The 18659-nt window shown below is 50.1% G+C and overlaps 1 protein-coding gene across 1 annotated transcript in view; it reads left to right on the top strand.

The window, feature by feature from the left end:
* The first annotated feature begins 1326 nt into the window (after positions 1-1326).
* Positions 1327-18659, top strand: part of GLP2R (glucagon like peptide 2 receptor) — a 52532-nt gene continuing 35199 nt past the window's right edge. The window contains exons 1-5 of the mRNA XM_044391703.3: positions 1327-1347; positions 1916-2146; positions 8936-9023; positions 11218-11322; positions 14750-14871. Coding sequence (XP_044247638.2) covers positions 1327-1347; positions 1916-2146; positions 8936-9023; positions 11218-11322; positions 14750-14871 — 567 coding nt within the window. The remainder of the gene's footprint in view (positions 1348-1915; positions 2147-8935; positions 9024-11217; positions 11323-14749; positions 14872-18659) is intronic.

The following is an 18659-nucleotide window of genomic DNA, read 5'->3' as shown; positions in this document are numbered from 1 at the left end:
GGCACACAGCCAACAGGCTGCAGCATTCAGCACCATCCTGGGGCCTCAAAAGCTGCCAGGCAAAGCCCATGGCACCCTCACTCCTGTCCCCGCCCTCCGGGAGTGGTGACACAGAGGAGACTACAGTCACTTCTTGGGCAGAGGACACTGATGCAGGAACGAGGCCAGGGGGAGTGTCACGGAAGATTCCACGTGGTGTGTGAAACACACAGGTCCTAGGTTGCAGATCAGCACCCCCTGAGGACACCCAGATACACCTGCAGAAATAATGGAGAATCCCCGGACCAGGCAGGTAGGAGAGAAGGGCGGTGCCATGTGGGTCACTCTCTCTACTGCCTGCTGGCACAGGCAAGGGGGATGCGTCCTGTGAGCCCCGCATTCGCGGGCTTGGCCACCGGTCTTGTGGGAAGAGGGTTTATGACATCTTATCACTAGATGGCATCTGTCCAACCGTGGGGAGGTCCTGGGTGGCCCCAACCCCTCTCCCTGCAGAAAAAGAATGTTTTTGAGAATAAGTCCAAAGAGATTAGCTAGAATATTATTACCGGGCAGGCATTTCCTTTGCCAGTGTGCAGCCTGGAAGACATAGTCGTTTACGTGTGGTTCCAGAATGGCTTTCCGGCCGTAAGGAAAGGATGGGAGCATTGTTGGGCGCTCTTCGTCCTGCTGTCCCGGACACGACCACATTGATTCCAGAGATCGTACTATTGTCCCAGTCCATTTTCGGGGTCTTTGTTCGCTATGAGCATTTAATCGCTAAGGTTTAAAATCTTGCCCCGTGGGGATCTTAAAATTTCCAAGGATTTCCATGAAGCGATGCTTACTTGTTTTTCCCCAACCGTTCAGAATTCATTCACTCAGATAAGTTAGCGAAGACGAACTCCTCTGTTCGACTGAAATGGAGAGAAAAATAAAACTACCCTAAATGAAAACACAGTTTTCTTGTCTCTTGCCCACCTGCGTCTCAGCCAGACAGGACCTCTTCCTCCCGGGTCTCAGGTCTGGAGGCTGGGAAGCCTGGACAGGGAGAGGTGGGGCGAGAAGGGCCAAGCAGAGGCTTTCAGAGGCCCCGCCAGAGCCCCGCTAGAGAAAAGGAACACCCCTGGAGAGTTCAAGGAAGATCAGCCTTGCCCAGGTAGCCGCATCAGTGATTCTGGGTCTCCTGACTGGGCCATTGACTGCTGTGTGGCTGCAGGCCAGCACCCCAACCTCTCTGCGCCTCATTTTCTCAGCCGTCCAGTGGAGGAATCCGCACACTCTCGCATGGTTATTGTGAGGACGAACGAAGCAGGTGGGCGTTGGCTGGAAGATTCTGCGCATGCGCACATGGCGCGCCTGCGCAAATGGGTCAGTTAGCGTGCGCCGGTGGTGCGCGGCGTGCAAGCCTCTGGCAGGTGGGCTCGGTGGCACAAGGGGCGATCGGGAGGTGCTTTTGACTTTCCCCCACGTCGTTTGGCTCTTGGGTACACAGAACCCGAGTCCTGATTGGGGGTTTGTTTCAGGGCCTGGGTCGGGAGCTGCTTTCTCCCTCGAAGTGTTTGCATAGACGGGGCTCCCCCGACGAGACCCTGCCCTTGGGGCTTCGGCCCACGGGCCTCGTGCACTGAGCAGGGCTTCGGGAGCAGAACCACGGGCCGCCTGGCTTTTCTTCCCCGGCGGCCTCTGCTGAGGAAGTCTCTGGGAGCACAGCTGACTTGAGGGCAGGTCTGGGAAAAATCTCCCTGCCTTTGGGGGGGCCGGGGCGGGGGATGAGCCACTGCTGATGAGAAACCCCGGAGAATCATCGGTAGGTGGCCCCAGACCAGTTCAGACGCCCTCCGCGCGGCGTGGAGAGGGTTTGTGCAAACATTTCCTCGCTCTGTGCAGGGAGGAATGCAGGAGGAGGCCGCCTGTGGTACATCTTGGACTGTTCGAGAAACGCACCCGCGCCTGTGAAGTGGCAGGGGGGAAGGTGAGGCCGGCACCGGGCGGGGCAGCGCCCGGGAGAAGGAAAGCGGGACCCCCGCCCCGAGTCCACGCGCTGCCCATGGACACCCCTGCTGCCCGGGGGGCCAGGCCTCCCTCCCCCTGCAGGAAGCGCTCTCCCCTGGCCCCTGCGAGGCCCATGCTCGCCCTGCTGCTGCTGCTGCTGGTCCCCATCAAGCAAGTAAGAGCAGTTTATGATTTGGATTGTTGATGCTTGCTGTGAGGGTCAGTTCTGCATCTTTGCTGATCCTAGAAGCAGTTTCGGGCTCTCCTAGGCAATGTGGGAAATATAAAACAGTATTAAGGCAGTAATGATTACCCGTAAGCCTAGTATTCAGAGGTCATCGCTGTTAATATTTTGGCATATTTCCTGCAAATCCTTTTTCTCTGCGTGTTTCTGGGCAGCAGAGATTATCATGCATAAAGTGTTTTGTATCTCGGTTTTCCCCCTTTACACCATTTTATAAGCATTTTCCACTGTCAGTGCGAGCTCTGTAAATAGCATTTGAACTCGTCCCATAGATCCTCCTGTCTGCTTTTACAATTTTCTCCGGCCTGAGTATTTAAAGGTTGATGGACTGTGGGTTTTTTCTCTTTTCTTTTTTCCTTTTCCTTCCTAGTATAAAAATATAGAATGTTCATTGTTTAAAAAAATGTATAAAATCCGAAGAAGTATAAATACCAACTTTATTTTATTTTATTTTTTTAAGATTTTATTTATTTATTCCACAGAGATAGAGACAGCCAGCGAGAGAGGGAACACAAGCAGGGGGAGTGGGAGAGGAAGAAGCAGGCTCATAGCGGAGGAGCCTGATGTGGGGCTTGATCCCAGAACGCCGGGATCACGCCCTGAGCCGAAGGCAGGCGCTTAACCGCTGTGCCACCCAGGCGCCCCTAAATACCAACTTTAAGTCACTGTATTCCCACCACCCAGAAATCACCCTCTTTTGCCTTTGGGGGGCTATACTTCCAGACCTTTTTCTGCCATTTATTTACACAGAGGGTTATTTTTTCCCCAACAAACATAGGATCAGACTGTAAACATTATCTCACTATCTGCTAATGTCTTAAATACGCGAAGAGCTAACACTTCATTGAACACACGATGCTCTAAGGTCAGTGTCAGGTGCGTCCCTCGTATTAACTCATTTTGTGCTCCTCGAGGGAAGCCCTCCTTCCTGTTAATCCCACTTAGAAAAGTGAGAACGCTTTTCTGTGTCAGCCAAGGTAGCCCCACGGCGTGATGTTTGAGGGCTTCAGGGTGGGTCTTACAATGTATGTGACTGACTTGTGCAGGTGGACAGTCTGGTAGCTTGTTTTATTCTTTTTATTATTATTATTATTCAAGATGTTATTTATTTATTTATTTGAGAGAGTGCAAGCGAGGGGGAGCAGCAGAGGGAGACGCAGGCTCCCCACTGAACAGGGGCTCGATCCCAGGACCCCGGGATCATGACCTGGGCCGAAGGCAGACGCTTCACCGGCAGAGCCACCCAGGCATCCCAGCTTGTTTTATTCTTATCCAGGGAGACTAGACTTTTGCCCCTTTTACCATTCGAGGTTCCATTGTTATCCTGGACCATGACGTGAAGGAGCCCCAGTCCCATTCATCCGAGAAATGCAGGTAACGAAAGTACCTTGAGGAAGGGCTCTCTTCTCCCTTTGGTCCATGGGGGGAGTTCGTCCCTGTGTGTAGCCTTTGGGATTCTTAATCCCTCCTGCCCCCATCTAGGGAAGGCTGTGGTGCCTGACCTTGTAAGTGTTCACCTCATCAGGCTTTCTTTGGTGCTAACTTGGAGCCAGACAGGCAGAAAACACCTGCCAAATTCTCTGCATCCGATCTCTCCCAGAGGCTGCCTTCAGGCCCTCACGGTGGTGAGGATGTGAGCCCAATCGATGGTTTCTTGGAATCCCTGCGGCGGTGGCAGCCTCTGGGATAGCGGCAGGGCCGTTGCTGGGCGAGTCCATACAGAACTCACATCCTCACTTCAATTCTCGGGACATCGCATATTACAACTGATACACCCAGCTAGCTGTCTAGTTTCCTTCCCCTTCTACGCGCGATCGTGCATGGGTGACCAGGCATTGCTCACCGGGTGCCAAGCATTGCTTGCAGCACTTCGCATCCTATCATAAATGGGTCTTGCTGAATCCCCCTGCAAGCCTCTCACGTGAGTGTTATTCCTGAGCCCGTTTCGTAGTCGGGGAAATTAAGGTTCATGGGAGTCACATGACTGTCACCTGCCATCCTGTGCCATCATCTGCCTGGAGGCAAGTCCCTATGTTCTCTCTTCCCTAGCATTCCCGTGCAGGCTGTGGACATGTGAATACCTATATGTTACATCAGCGAAATCCTCAGTGCCTCAGGCTGGCAGAGGACCCTGACAAAGCCACACCTTGTTCCTTTCATCGGGGCTCATTCCTGATCAATAATGTCCCTGGGAGCAGTGTCCCCTCCCCCGTCTGCCACCCGGTCTGTCCTCAGAACCTCTTCGGTCTGTCTGTCCTCCAGGGTGCGTCTATAACCCCGATGACCCCCCCCCCTTCTGGGTTCTCGGTCTTAAAACCCATATTTTTCTTCCAGATGTTTACATTACAAGGCTTTGCTAGACTTTCATGATGGATTTTGCTCACAGACGCGTTCCCTGCGTGGAATATAAATGACCGCGGCATGTTTTCTGGCAGGAAGTCTTCCTAAAATTCACTTAATGAGAAATTCTCAGGGATCGTGTTTCGTTTCTAAATTCAAGCGGGCCACCCCCCTCCCCCCCCCCCCCCCCGCCGGTCTCATGTAAGTTAATTAGCCATTGCTTTGACTTCACATAAACTCTCTCTAAGGCTCTTTGAGAAGTGAATTTGTGGCTCTTGCCTACATTGCGGATGGGAGCGTAAAAAGGTGTATATTTTTAAATCTAGGGGAAAAAAAAAAAGCTTGGCGAGGTTTAGGTTGGCAGTCCATTATCAAAGCCCTTTAAAAATGTGTATACTCTACGACCCAGAAATTCCAATTGAAAGAATTCCTCCTAAGAAAATAAAGATGTGCTCAAATGTTTAATTATAAATATTTTCAGTACAACAGCATTTATATTAGCAAGGTCTCGGCCAATGGAAGTGTTCGATGCTGGAGGATTTGAAAACTAAATCGTATCACATTCATACACAAAATATCACGTCTCTGTTAAAACAGTGCTTTAGAAGCACGGCTCTTGAAATGGATCTATATTCAACAACGCATCTTCCTTTTTTTTTTTTTTTTTTTAAGATTTTATTTATTTATTTGACAGAGATAGAGACAGCCAGCGAGAGAGGGAACACAAGCAGGGGGAGTGGGAGAGGAAGAAGCAGGCTCCTAGCGGAGGAGCCTGATGTGGGGCTCGATCCCATAACGCCAGGATCACGCCCTGAGCCGAAGGCAGACGCTTAACCGCTGTGCCACCCAGGTGCCCCCACAGCGCATCTTCTGGTGAAAACACAAAATAAGATGATTTCCTTTTTTGGTTCAAATAAAAAGGGAAAGAAAAAGAAAAAAGTAAACGGAAGTTTGTGCACAGAGAGAAGAGTCTGGAAGGAGATGGTAATTTCTGATACTAAGATTATGATTCCACCTTCTCCCCTTTTGGGGGCTTTCCTGCCATTTTTGGCTTGATTTACAGAGAGACGTATGTCTTCTCGAACAGAGAATACAATAAAATATATTGACAGCAATGCATAGAAGGTCCTTTTTTCCCCTTTTCCTCAACCCCTCCTCCGTCAAGGTAGTCGTAGATGGTGGCTGCCCGTGCAAGCGACAGAGGAATCAAGATCCAGTCGATTTTTCCAGTTACAAAACACCCATTCATACTATGTCCTTTCCTCCTTACCTTGCTTGGGTCTGAACTTGGATTCGCCTCTTGTGTTTTGCGTGTCTTTAGGATAAGTACCTGGGAAGACACTCTGTCCAGCTCCCCCAGATTGACCAAATTTGGTGCTTTGTAGGGTTCCTTCTTCTCTTTCTCCCTTCATTCTTCCTCCTCCTCCTTCTGCCCATGGCCATCAGTCATGGCAAAGGGCAGGGAGAGAGGGTGAAGTTAGTCCAGGGACACAGCTCACCTGCATGGCTAATTTTATTATCTCTTCCTTGGCCAGTTCCAGTGAGGTCCCTGAGGATATAAACAGCACTTGTCCCTGAAAGGGTCTTACTTCGGTGGCTTGGAGGATTCTGGAAGCTGATGATTTGGTTATCCACTTCTTTGCTGAACTTGTGAAAAATCATACAGATCCAGTTATAGTCCCATTAGGATGTCTGTTTTCTTAAACAGCGTGTTAATAAACTTCATCTTGACTCTCGTGCCATAACTCAGAGACAGAATGTACTATGGGAGATTGAAAGTTTATTGGAAACTGAAGCCTGAGGATAAATGCCGATTATTTCCCCATGATTGCCATCATCATTATTACGTATTGGCTAATCCCATGGTTTCCAAATTGTTTGCTGAGTTGCCCCAAGGCACCACCAGGAGCTCTCAGTGCTGCTGTAAGTTATCTTAATTTTTCAAGGGAAGCAAAGCGATGCATGACATCTGCCAGACCCTGCAAATTACTAGCTCGAGGAAGTTCATGGTTTCAGCATTAGGTCACTCCATTCCCTTTGATGATGTCGTATCTCTGCAAAGCTGGGGTTTTGGTAGTATTTGGGTTTTTTTTTTTTTGTTTTCTTCGGGTTTTTTTTTGCAGCTGCTGTGATAAAAAACCAAGTACCCCCCAAACATCAATGTGGAACATGACGGTGCCGAGTCTGAGTCCCACGTTTGGGCAGTTGTGCAGCCTGCAGTAGGCACTTGTTAGGAGGCAAATACTTAGTTGTTGGACCCTACCTACTTGAAAAAATGGGACCTTAGGGATTTCTTTTGGCTTAGGGGTTCCGGGGACAAATGACAGAGTCACCGAGGGAGCCATGAATTGAGAAAGTTCGGCAGCCTCCGGTCTAACCATGACTCTACCAGCTCCTCTTCAAAAAGTTGGCCGTGGAATTCTCTGGAAAGGATGCAGAGGTGCTATTCCGAGACTCCATCACGCATTCCATAGTATGGGGGGCTGGGCCATGCTGGGCAGAGGAGGGAGAGGGTAGACTGGACTGATGACTCAGAAGGCGGAAGCGTGCCACCCACTGGGCTCATAAGGGGTTGGGGGTTTTGGTGGGAGTTGTGGGTGAGTGTAGTGTGTGTGTGTGTGTGTGTGTGTGTGTGTTTGAGTGCCTTTTGGTGGACCATCTCCCCAGTTCACACTGGGCTTCTCCACTCCCTGTTGCTACGCCTGTCTTACCTCATTCTTTCAGGCTGTCTGCCTGGCCCAAGAAAGCATTTGAGTTTGTTACCCCTTGTGAGAGGACACAAAGCCTCAAAGCCAACTGAACTGGATGATCTGATCCCAGATCACATATCTCACCCCTCCCGTGTTCATCCCCCCCTCCAACTCCACCCCACACCTTTGCCTCTGTTTCTTTAGCTGGAAAATGAGGACAGTGACTCCTGGCCTGGGCTAGGGGCTTGTATTCAGAGATGAAAGACACGTCTTGGCCCTCAAGGAACATATGGTGTAGTGAAGCGGATGGACAAATGAACCACAATGATAGTACCACATGATGGGACGCAGGACTTAGTCGTGTGTGCGGTTGCAGGGCTCTGGGGAGAAGGGTTCTTAGCTCAAGACTTCAGTGACAGAGGTGGTCAAGTATGACTGGGGTCGTTACGGTTGAGTTGAGCCTTGGGGGGGGGTGAGCAGGGAGTGGGCCTGATGAAGATGAGCGTGGAAGGGAGGGCCTGTGGGAAATGCAAAGATGCAGATTCAAAGAGGAACGTAACTGGAGTCAAGAGACTTGGCCCCGGGGGTGGCCGAGATGTGATGTCAAGTGGACAGGCCATGAGGGGAAGACTTTAGGCAGGACAGCCCTGTGAACCTGTCTCTCTGGAGCAGTGTGGACCAGGCCAGAGGTGGAGGAAATGGGAGGCAGGGTTAGACAGGAGAGAGGCGTAGGACAGAATCTGGTGCCTGGTCGGATGACATGGAGGGAGGAGGAAGGAGAAGTCGAGGACAACTCCTGGTTTCTGGTTTGCGACCGATGGTGCCAATACAGGGCCACTAGGGGTGAGCCTCTTTGGAACCCGAGAACGACAGGGTATGAACATCACTTGGCTTTGATTGCCAGCCAGTTATACAGTTGTCTTCTCTTTAGCACATTCTAAGTCCTTTAGGGCAGAAGCTGTGTTTTGTCCATCACCGCACCCCCTTCAGTTCCTCCCTAATGCAAAGCCTGGCACACAACAGGTGTTCAATAAAGATGAGTAAACTGAGGACAAGAAAACCCCTTGAAACCCCCTGTTGTGTTAAAAAAAAAAAAAAGTGGTACAGATGTGCGATTACATGTTGTTAGACAACTCTGGGAAGCCCAGACGTGTGTGCTGTATTTTTAAGGTTCTATGGGAAAGGATAGTTAATGTCAGAAAGGAAAAAATCCCAAGGCCTCCTTAGAGTAGCAGAGTATCTTTCCACCCAGTCTTTGACTCTCAACCCACAGGTAGCCAGGTAGGATGGTGTAGGTCCCTGCAATTCTTCCAGCCTTCCCCTGATGCCTTATTGGGCCCTTCTTAGTGTGATGCTTCTCTTCTTGAGGTCCGCATAAGCTTAGGGACATGCAGCTATTCGTCTGGTAGGGCGTGACATTCAGGATAAGCCTACAGCCTCCTCTTAAAATGTCAGCCTTCCTTGAAGATTTTGGGGAGGAAAAAAGTCTTTTGTATCTATATTAAAACCAATATGATTAGGTTATGGAGTGAAGGTCAAATCTGTATGTGCATTTAAGATAGAACTTAAGATACCAATGTCATGGGCCATTACGGCCACTTCAGTGGGAAGTTTTGAGATTCATGGTGAAATGATCACAAGGCCGCCTCTGTCGTGAACTGGGAGTGACCACGGTTTTTTTTCTGCCCAGGTTACAGGATCCCTCCTTGAGGAAACAACTCGCAAGTGGGCTCAATACAAAGAGAAGTGTCTGAGAGACTTGCTCAAGGAACCTTCTGGTAAGCAGGTGTATGAGTTCTGTATGGGTGTGTAACAAATAGCTCCACTCAGGCTTAAAGCAATCACCACCATCATCATCATCATCATCTATAATCTCATAGTTTCCGTGGGTGAGGAATTCAGACCAGACACAGTGGGGATGACTTGCTTTTGCTCTAAATGTCTGGACTTGAGCTGGAAGGCTCAGTGGCTGGGGGCTGGGATCATCTGAATGCTTGTTCGCATTTACAGCTGATGGCTGGTAGTGGCTCCCAGCTGAGAGTCCCTTGGCCAGAACACTTTCACGTGGCCTGTCCATGCAGCCTGGGCTCCTCACACCATGTGAAGCTTCCAGAGCAAGCATGACCAGAAGCCGTGTTGGCTTTTATGACCCAGCCTCGGGCGCTATTTCTCCCACGTTCGGTTGGGTCTGGTGGTTACCAAGGCCTACCCAGGTTCAAGGGAAGGGAGGAGAGACCCCCACCTCTCATTATAAAAGAGCATGTGAGACAGGGTATACATAGATGTGACGATTCATTCAAAGTCATGTGTCCCAGCACACGCACCGCCAAATCGCATGACAAGAGCAACGGTCGTAAATTAACCTGGGACTCATTTGGGTGGGTGGGTGGGAGGAGGTCCTCATCCCCCCGGGGTGGTGTCTGCATCTGAGTCATAACATTTCTCCTATCCAGGTCTACACTAGGGTTAGAGTGTTCTAGCAAATATGTTAATGGTTTGATCAGTCCAAGGCCTCTCCTGCCCTCATGCTGACCCTTTGGGTGCATCCAGATTCTTTTCTTTTTTTTAATTTTTTTAAATTTTTTTAAATTTTTAAAAAAATATTTATTTTTAAGATTTTATTTATTCATTTGAGAGAGAGACAGCCAGCGAGAGAGGGAACACAAGCAGGGGGAGTGGGAGAGGGAGAAGCAGGCTCCCAGCGGAGGAGCCTGATGTGGGGCTCGATCCCAGAACGCCGGGATCACGCCGTGAGCCGAAGGCAGACGCTTAACGACTGAGCCACCCAGGCACCCCAGATTCTTTTTTTTTTTTTTTTAAATGATGAGATCTGGCCTCTCCTTATCCTCCTGGGTCCAGAGGAGGACAGGACACCATAAACTCTCTCTTCCTTCTCCTGACCCAAAGAGTCCCAGCCTTCCAGCCATACCCCTCTCCCTCTGAATATTTCTTCAGCCCAGGCTGGTGGCCATCAGAGTTTGGTACCTGTTAAAAGAACCTCCCTCTCTTTAGGGAATCCTGCTTTCTGAAATCAAAGTAGGGCACGTCCTCTTTATTTGGAGTCATGCCGTGAGCAGCTCGGCCCGGTGAGCGCTGCTTCCCAGGGACCATGTGCTGACGCTTGGCAGCCAGGTCCGCAGGATACCCTGAGCCAGCTCGTAACCTGGCAGATCTGCATCTTTGGGGTCCTGATGCCGGTAATGTGACTGTTCGACCCAAGCGGCCCCCACATGCTCGCCCCCATAGGGAGCAGACAGGAATGATGAATGGTTCCCAGGAGGGAGGAGTTTGCACTATGGGCATTTGGGACCCAGCCTGAAACCCCTTCATTTCATTCCAGGAGGTCCATAAAGCTGGGTCAGATGTTTTTAGCGTCTCATCGCCCCGTGCCAGGGTATAAATCATCTCCTGAATTTGAGATGGTGCAAATGCCTCATAATGCTTGTTGGATTGGTCGTCAAATGGGGAACTATCACCAGACAGAGGTTGTGTTGGATACAGGCAACCAAGAGCCTCAATTCTCCAGATCCTTCTATACCCACGGGTCTTTTTGCCCATTTTACAGTAAGGGTGTTCCAGCATCTAACTGATGAGGGTTTGACAGCTCCTTAGTTAATTGTGGAACAGAAGGCACTGGCTGAACCTCCAAGTGTCCTCCTGACCCCGAGTTTGTGTGATAGTTCAGTACATGTAAAATAAACCATCACCAGCGTGACGTGCACACTGACATCACCGACAGGACTGCTGCCAGAGGTCAGGTTGGGTGGACAAAGCCACAGTGTTTGGGGTGCATGGAGCGTTCCTTCCTCCCCACGCTGTTCCTCGTCCTTGACCTAGCTGGACAGTGGGACACCCGTGCTAGTTTCTGCCTGGGGTACACCAGCTTCCCGTGCCAGGGAGAGGGCTCTGCCTCCATCGGTGGCCCTGGTCCTCCAACACTGCCCTCATTTGGGACCTTTTCTCTCCCCACAGGGACCTTTTGTAACGGGACCTTTGATCGATACGTGTGCTGGCCTCATTCCTCTCCAGGAAATGTCTCTGTTCCCTGCCCTTCGTACTTACCTTGGTGGCGTGAAGGTAGTAAGTCTTATTTTGCCATTTTCTGGCAGTTCCCTTAAAGGCTGCTCCCGCCTGGGTAGGCCCGCCAGGGAGCAGTTAGAGAGAGCACACTCCAACCAAGTGCTTGTCTCAAGGCCTCTTTCCCCACAGAAGGTCTCCTGAGCTGTCAGGAACACACCTTCCTTCTTCTCTGGGCACCTCCTCTTGCCTTCCTGAAGTTCTTCTGCGCCTAGGTGCCCCATTAATACAAGAGTCCTCTTTTCTTTGAAGATTGGAGAGTCTAGGCCCGGCTACCACCGAATTTGCTGCAGTGAGGGTTGTCCTGGAGAGGAGAAAGAGGTGGGGTGAGATGGGGTTGCTCACATCCACAACTTTGGGCCTGCTGGATGGAGAAGGGCGTCAAAACTACCCTCGTGATAGCGTTGGAAGGTGGCCCTACCGGATGGTGCTTTTAAGCCCTGTGGGCCTTGGATGGAGTCTTTCACCACTCAGCTTGCCCCCATCTTGCTTGAATGAAGTGGCTATTCCGTAGGACCCCAGGAGGATATCCTGCCCCCACCTGCCCCAGCAGCCCAGCCTCTTGGTTGGTTTATTCTGGAAGGGGGAGAGAAACAATTACTAGTTAGAACTCTTTTGCCTTGGACTGAAAGCCATCAAAGAATAAGAAAAAATTATTCTTAAACATAAGCGATTACAAAGTTCAGGCAAAACCAAGTGGGGCTGGGTTACTGAGCAGGCGAGATGGGGATATTGTGTATTCAATTTCAGCTCAGTAAATCATCAGTTAAAATCTGGTTTTGCTTTTCTGAGGCCTCTGGTGCAAAGAGAGAGTTTCCAAGGAGGAGAGATGCATTTCTGGATGGGAGGGCTAGCGATATATTCTGTGCAACTATCCTCTGGTGACACCCAGTTGGAAGCGACCCGGGAGTGACATTTAAGGGAAGATACCAGAGTTTGCTGGACTGGAGAGTCTGGATAATGGAGGGAAGCAGCCCTGCGGGAGCCAGCTCAGTAAAGTGGAGAGAGCACTGCACGTGGAGTCTAGAGCCTGTCTGTCTCTCTTACGCTCTGTGACTTTGGGCACGTGTCCAGAGCCCTCTGAGCTGTTTTCTTGTCTATAAAGTTAGGTGAACAGCAGCTACTCTTGAGGCCACGTTGAAGAATGAATGAGGAGAAGGCTACCAGGTCAGCTGCAGAGACATGCCCTGTAGACGGAACCGAGGCTGAGACCAAGGTCAAGCCCTCGGATTCCCGAAGGTCTTCAAGACCCGAATGTCCGTGGGTCTCAAGGGCACATGGAACAGACCACCACTGCCCGGCTCTGCCTACCTGTTCTTCCCAGAGCTAAAAACGGAGGTCCATTCCACCTGAAGGGAAAAAGTGGTCAAAAATCTAAACTTACAAAGGAGTTGAGTTAAAGGCTTTTTTTTTTTTTTAAGGGGTTCTGAACGTCTCGAGTGTCCCAAAGGGAGTGTGGTTCGCAGAAGGTGGGAGGTCACTCTTCCACTCAACACCCTATGTGTTAAATCTTAGAATCCAAAGGGTTCCATACAGTGAAAAGAAATCATGGAGGCCGTGGAAGGGTTTAGAGCAGAAAGAAGGAGAAAAAGCCTGGCGGGTTAAGACCAGAGGAACACTACAGTGGGAGGGCAGGAGGTGGGACGGTGTCTGACTATACATGAGTCTGGGGCTTGATTGCCTAGAAACTGTGTCTGACACCGAGGGTTTCAGCCTTCGTCTGAAGGGCGACATCCCATGGAGCCGCAAAGGCACTGAGGCATGAGAAGGACTGCATACGATTTGTGGTTTGGGGATATGATGTTGATGGCTCGCTGGGTGGAAGAATGGGGTGGGGGGCAGGGAGCTGACGTTGGAAGCGACTCCCAGGATCCAGAGAAAGGGACCATGAGGGTGGAGATGCAGGCAGAGGCAAGAGGAACCGTCAAGACTTGTCTTGGTGAGGTGAGGGATGGAGAGGGCTGGCAGGTGGAGGGGAGGAAATGAGCTCACACCCCGCCTGGCCCCCCCCATGCTCACCACCATCTGGGGGGTGGCTCAGGGCCCCCACTGCTCACATCTGGCGTGTGCCACAAGGAGTAAGGGGGGGGCTGCCCTGAAGGGGAAAGAGCCAGTAGGAGGTTAGGTCAGAGAGTACTGGGGGCCAGACCTCACAGGGCTTTGTGGGAGGCCCCGGGAAGGGCTCTGACTTGTTTCCAGACAGTCTTTGGAAGATTTGGAGCGAGGCATGGCATGGCATGACTGCTGTGTTAACCGCAGACTGTGTGGGGCAAGAGCATCGGAGGCATTTGCAATAATCCGGGCGCTCGAGAGAGAGCGGTGGCTCCCGGGAGCGGGGAGCAGGGGGTGCAAGCCAAAAGGCGGTGCTCAGATTCTGGGTCGGTTAAAAGGTCCAGGCGACAGGATTGGCCGATGGGCCGGATGAAGGGCAGGGGAGACAGAGAGAAAGCAAGGTTGACTCCAACGTTTGGGGCCTGAGCACCGGGACGATGGGTTGGCCACCAACAGAGGTTTGAGGAGAAGACGAAGGGCTGGCTCTGGGGAATGGCGTTCGAGAGTGCAGCCAGACGCCCTCACGGAGACTTCAGGTGGGCAGGCAGAAGCACCCCGTGGGTGTCCATCCATTACACTCAGCCAGTAGTCACCACTGGTCCACGCCGTGCAGGGTCAGGGGTGGGAAGTTCGGACAATTTCCGTTGCTCATTTGGGAGTCTGGTCCCTGGTCTTCCAGGGGGGAGGGCAATCCCTTTGGGGGAGGGCTGTGGGAATGGATGGGACTGGGTCACAACCCATCATCGTGGACACAGAGCCGGCCTGTCACTTGCACGCATGCGCACACACACACACACACACACACACACTCTCTCTCTCTCTCTCTCTAATCCTCCCCCACACTGGGGAGGGCCGGTCCCATTACCCAGATGGTCCTCTGCTCTTAATGAAGACACCAGAAGTCTCAGAGAGTGAGAGGGCCACGGGCTCAAGGCCACCAAGCTTGTAGGTGGCCGAGCACGCTCTCTCCACCCCTTCCTCTTCTTCATGGCACCGCCTCTGGAGCGTGGGGTCATGACGCCCCCCTCTGACCACACGCCTGAAGCCCCAGGTCCGCGTCCCCAGCTGGGCTGCACCTTTGAGGGCTCTCACGTCCCTGAGTCACCAGGGACTGTTCTAGCTCCGGAGACTTTGGGTAAACACAGTAGACATCAGTGGACCGTGGTTTGTTACGAAACGTGGAGGCTTCCGTGTTTTTCTTTCCACCCCAAATAAACAGCAGGAATGCTAATGAGCCCCCCCACCCCCAAGGGAAGTGAAAATCCCTTTTCCCTGGGATTTTCCACGGCTTTGCGGTGAGGACGAGGGCCTCACCACGTGCTCAGGAATGGGCTGCGTGCTCTGACCTTTCCCCTAGAGCTGTGTTTACTTTCAGAAAACTCAGGAAGGGCCTACAGATACTGCTTGGCTCGGGGCACTTGGCGGACGCTGGAAAACTCCACGGATATTTGGCAGGATGACTCCGAATGCTCCAAGAACCACAGCTCCGGACACAACGTGAGTCTGCTTGGCCGGGCATGATGCTCCCCAGGGCCCCAATCACCCCCCACCAGGCATCCCCCAACTTGGCTTTGGGGGCCACACAGAGAGCCATCCCCCACAGCTAGTCTGGCCCAAACTCCCGTGGGGAGGGTCCACAGTCTCATAACAGCAAGCTCTGGCAGCCACCGAGGGTGATGGGCAGACCCCTGAGGCCGCTCGGTTTCTCGCCCCTGGCCTAGTCCTGGGCTGCACAAAAGCATGTATACAGTGGGTGCTTAATAAATGCTCAGTGAATGGTTTCACAGATTCCAAGTCAGCGGGTCTGTGGTGGGGTCTGGGCATCAGACTGGTCCCTAGTTGCCCAGGTGGTGCCAACGAGCAGCTGAGGCTGAGACTCGGGTCCTCGCGAGGGCCTTGCCCGCAGGGGCCCAAGGCGGCAGGCAGGGACAGCAAAACCAGAGCTGAAAACTGCACTTCCCAAGACCGGAAATAAAGATTTCTCTCTTTAGAGAGGTGAGGACTGGGGCATTGCCTCCTCCCCTCTGCAAATGGCCATATTTCCAAGAATTCCAATACTTAAAAAAAAAAAAAAAAAAACCCAAATCCCCAAAACATAGAAAAACCAACTTCTAGCCATGTTTGCCTGTGTTTCTAATAATGGGTTGACATTTTGCCCAAAAAAGGCTAGTGATAGTAGGTCCTTGCTCTTCAGAGTGCTGGCAAACAAAATAGGTGATTTTCTTCCGTCTCAGCAGTTGGGGGTCCTTACGCACGATAAATGGTACTCTTTCAGGAGACCGTGGTTGTGTGTGCATGTGTGTATATAATTTTTAATATATATACTTTAATGATAAAATGTAGTTTTCCGTGCTACATGAGATATATCAATTGACATATATTTATCTTTTTAACATTTTATTTTGAAATACCCAAACACATAGAAAAGTTAAAAGAATAATAAACACTTACAGACCCACTATCTAAATTCACATCCCCCCCCATTTGCTTTTGCTTTGTCTCGCTCTTTGTGAAATATTTGACAATAATTTGCAGGCGTCGTGAGCGTTCACCCTTAAATATTCGTCAGGTCTTTCCTAAGCAGAGACACTATTCCACGTAACTGCAATACCGTTATTCCAATTAACATCATATCAGCTAATGTTTTATCCCTATTCCAATGTCCCCCGTTTTCCCTTCCCATGTTTATAGCTTTTCTTCCCTGGACCAGAGTCTAGCCCAGGTTCATACGTTGGAGTTCATTTCATATCAGTTTAACATCTTTTGATCCAGACTCTCCCCCACCCCGGCCCACGACGGCCCACGACACCGGCTTTTTGAAGACCCCCCTCCCCCAAAGAACTTTGTTGTTATTAGATGCGTTCCCTCCTCTTCTGTATTTCCTTAAGCTGGAAGTCGGCTTTAGAGGCTCGATAAGACTCAAGTTCAGCCTCATAGGTGCTGGGTACACGGTATAACATCAGGCCAGGAGACCAAAACGTCAGGTGTCACACTACAGTGATGTTCCGTGTGGTCGCTTGGTCTCGGTAGTGACAGCCAGCTCTCTCCATGGTATAGGTGCTGTCTCCTTTCCTGTCTGGCCAGTAATTGGTGGAACGATACTTTGGAATCGTGTGTGTGTCTTGTTCCCTTCATCAGTGTCGCGGCCTTCATTGACGATGCTGGCTTGAGCTGATTCAAGCTCTGTCATTTCTTCTACATTTACTAGCTGGCGTTCTTCTGAAAAGAAGACTCCTTCCCCTTCCCCCCACTGGTTTTGAGTATCGCTCTGAGCTTACAAATTGCTTTATTCCCTTACTATTTTGATGCTCAATGTTTTTCTAAATTTAGCGAGTGAAATCCCTCCAGACTGGCTCTTGTGTCCTTCTGTGATAATCTCATTGGCCTTGGACCACTTCCTTCTTTTCTGGCACAAGAAGATGGTTCAAGCTCATCTCGTGATTTCCCTGTTCCGGGCCCAAATCAGCTATTTCTTCAGAGTTCTGGATTCTCTAAGTGGGCGAATGTTATTAGAAACCAAGATCCCGGGGCGCCTGGGTGGCTCAGTCTTTAAGCATCTGCCTTCGGCTCAGGGCGTGATCCCACGGTCCGGGGATCGAGCCCCGCATCGGGCTCCCTGCTCCACTGGGAGCCTGCTTCTTCCTCTCCCACTCCCCCTGCTTGTGTTCCCTCTCTCGCTGGCTGTCTCTCTCTCTCTCTCTCTGTCAAAATATATAAATAAAACCTTTTAAAAAAAGAGAGAAAAGAAACCAAGATCCCAGGACACCTGGATGGCTCAGTCGGTTAAGCATCTTCCTTTGGCCCAGGTCATGATCTCAGGATCCTAGGATCAAGTCCCACATCGGGCTCCTTGCTCAGCAGGGAACCTGATTCTCTCTCTGCCTCTGCCTGCTCCCCCTGCTTGCGCTCTCTCAGATAGATAGATAGATAGATAGATAATACATAATCTTTAAAATTAAAAAAAAAGGAAGAAACCAGGATCTGAGTGCTAGGTGTGTTCACTGCCACTACTCCTAGGTCCTAAGACCTTTGTAGTATATAGATTTAAGGGGAAAAAAACCCCACATTTGCAGCACATTTTGTCCTTAGACTGTATCCCATGTGCAGAGTACTGTGTTCATAATTATTTGAAATAACTATTTTCTCTATGTGGTCATGGTACTGATTGGATATACAGTTTTATTCCATTGTTTCTATTAGCGTTAATGATTGGCCTTTCTCTTCTCTCTTTGCTTTCTTCTGTCTTTAATTTTATTTTTTTAGAAGGTGTTATTTATTTGTTTGAGAGAGAGAGAAAGAGAGCACAATGAAGGGGGAGGGGAGGGACAGAGGGAGAAGCAGACTCCCCACTGAACAGGGAGCCCAATGTGGGACTCGATCCCAGGACCCAGGGATCATGACCTGAGCCAAAGGCAGACACTTAACCGACTGAGCCTCCCTGGTGCTCCTTTAATTTTGTTTTTAATAAACAAAATACTGATGGGGTTTGAAAGCCAAGATTATATAAAAAAGTATAGTCAGAGAAACCACGTTCCAGTCACTGTGTCTACCCTATTTCTGCCTACCCCTATAGATAAACATTTTTATTATTTTCTGACTTTTTCCTTCCTTTTTTCTTTTTCTTTCCTTTTTATCAAATTGTAATATACATCTTATGCTTCTTTTTGCAAAACTAAGCAAATATGTTGTTTTACCATTTTTCTTACATTGAAGGAGGTATACCAGATACCTTATCCTGCATCTTGCCTCTTTCACTTAGCAGCATGTCCTAGAAATTACTCTATGTCAGTGCCTAGAAACATTTCTCTCTTTTTTTTCTTTCACATCTGCAAAGTACTCTACGTATGTGTATGTGTATCGACTGCAGTTTATTCAGTGACTCTCCTCTGACCATTGGGGTTATTTCCAATCTTACCGATGCCACCTCAAATAACCTTGTATACATACGTTGGCTCATATTTGCTGTGGTATATATTTTGGAAGAATCCCAGAAATGAGATTGCTAGATTAAAAGGTAGATGCAGGGGCACCTGGGTGGCTCAGTCGGTTAAGCGTCCGCCTTCAGCTCAGGTTATGATCTCAGGGTCCTGGGATTGAGTCCTGCATCGGGCTCCCTGCTCAACAGGGAGCCTGCTTCTCCCTCTCCCTCTGCCCCTGCTCATGCTCTCTCTACTCTCTCTCTCAAATAAGTATAAAATCTTTAAAAAACAAAAAATAAAAGGCAGATGCTTATGTAATTTCGTTAAATAGTGTCAGATTCCCCTGCATAGGCGTTGTGCCATTTC

The sequence above is a fragment of the Ursus arctos genome, unplaced genomic scaffold, assembly GCF_023065955.2.
Source record: "Ursus arctos isolate Adak ecotype North America unplaced genomic scaffold, UrsArc2.0 scaffold_14, whole genome shotgun sequence".
Classification (NCBI taxonomy): domain Eukaryota; kingdom Metazoa; phylum Chordata; class Mammalia; order Carnivora; family Ursidae; genus Ursus; species Ursus arctos.
This window is presented reverse-complemented; position numbering and strand designations above follow the sequence as displayed.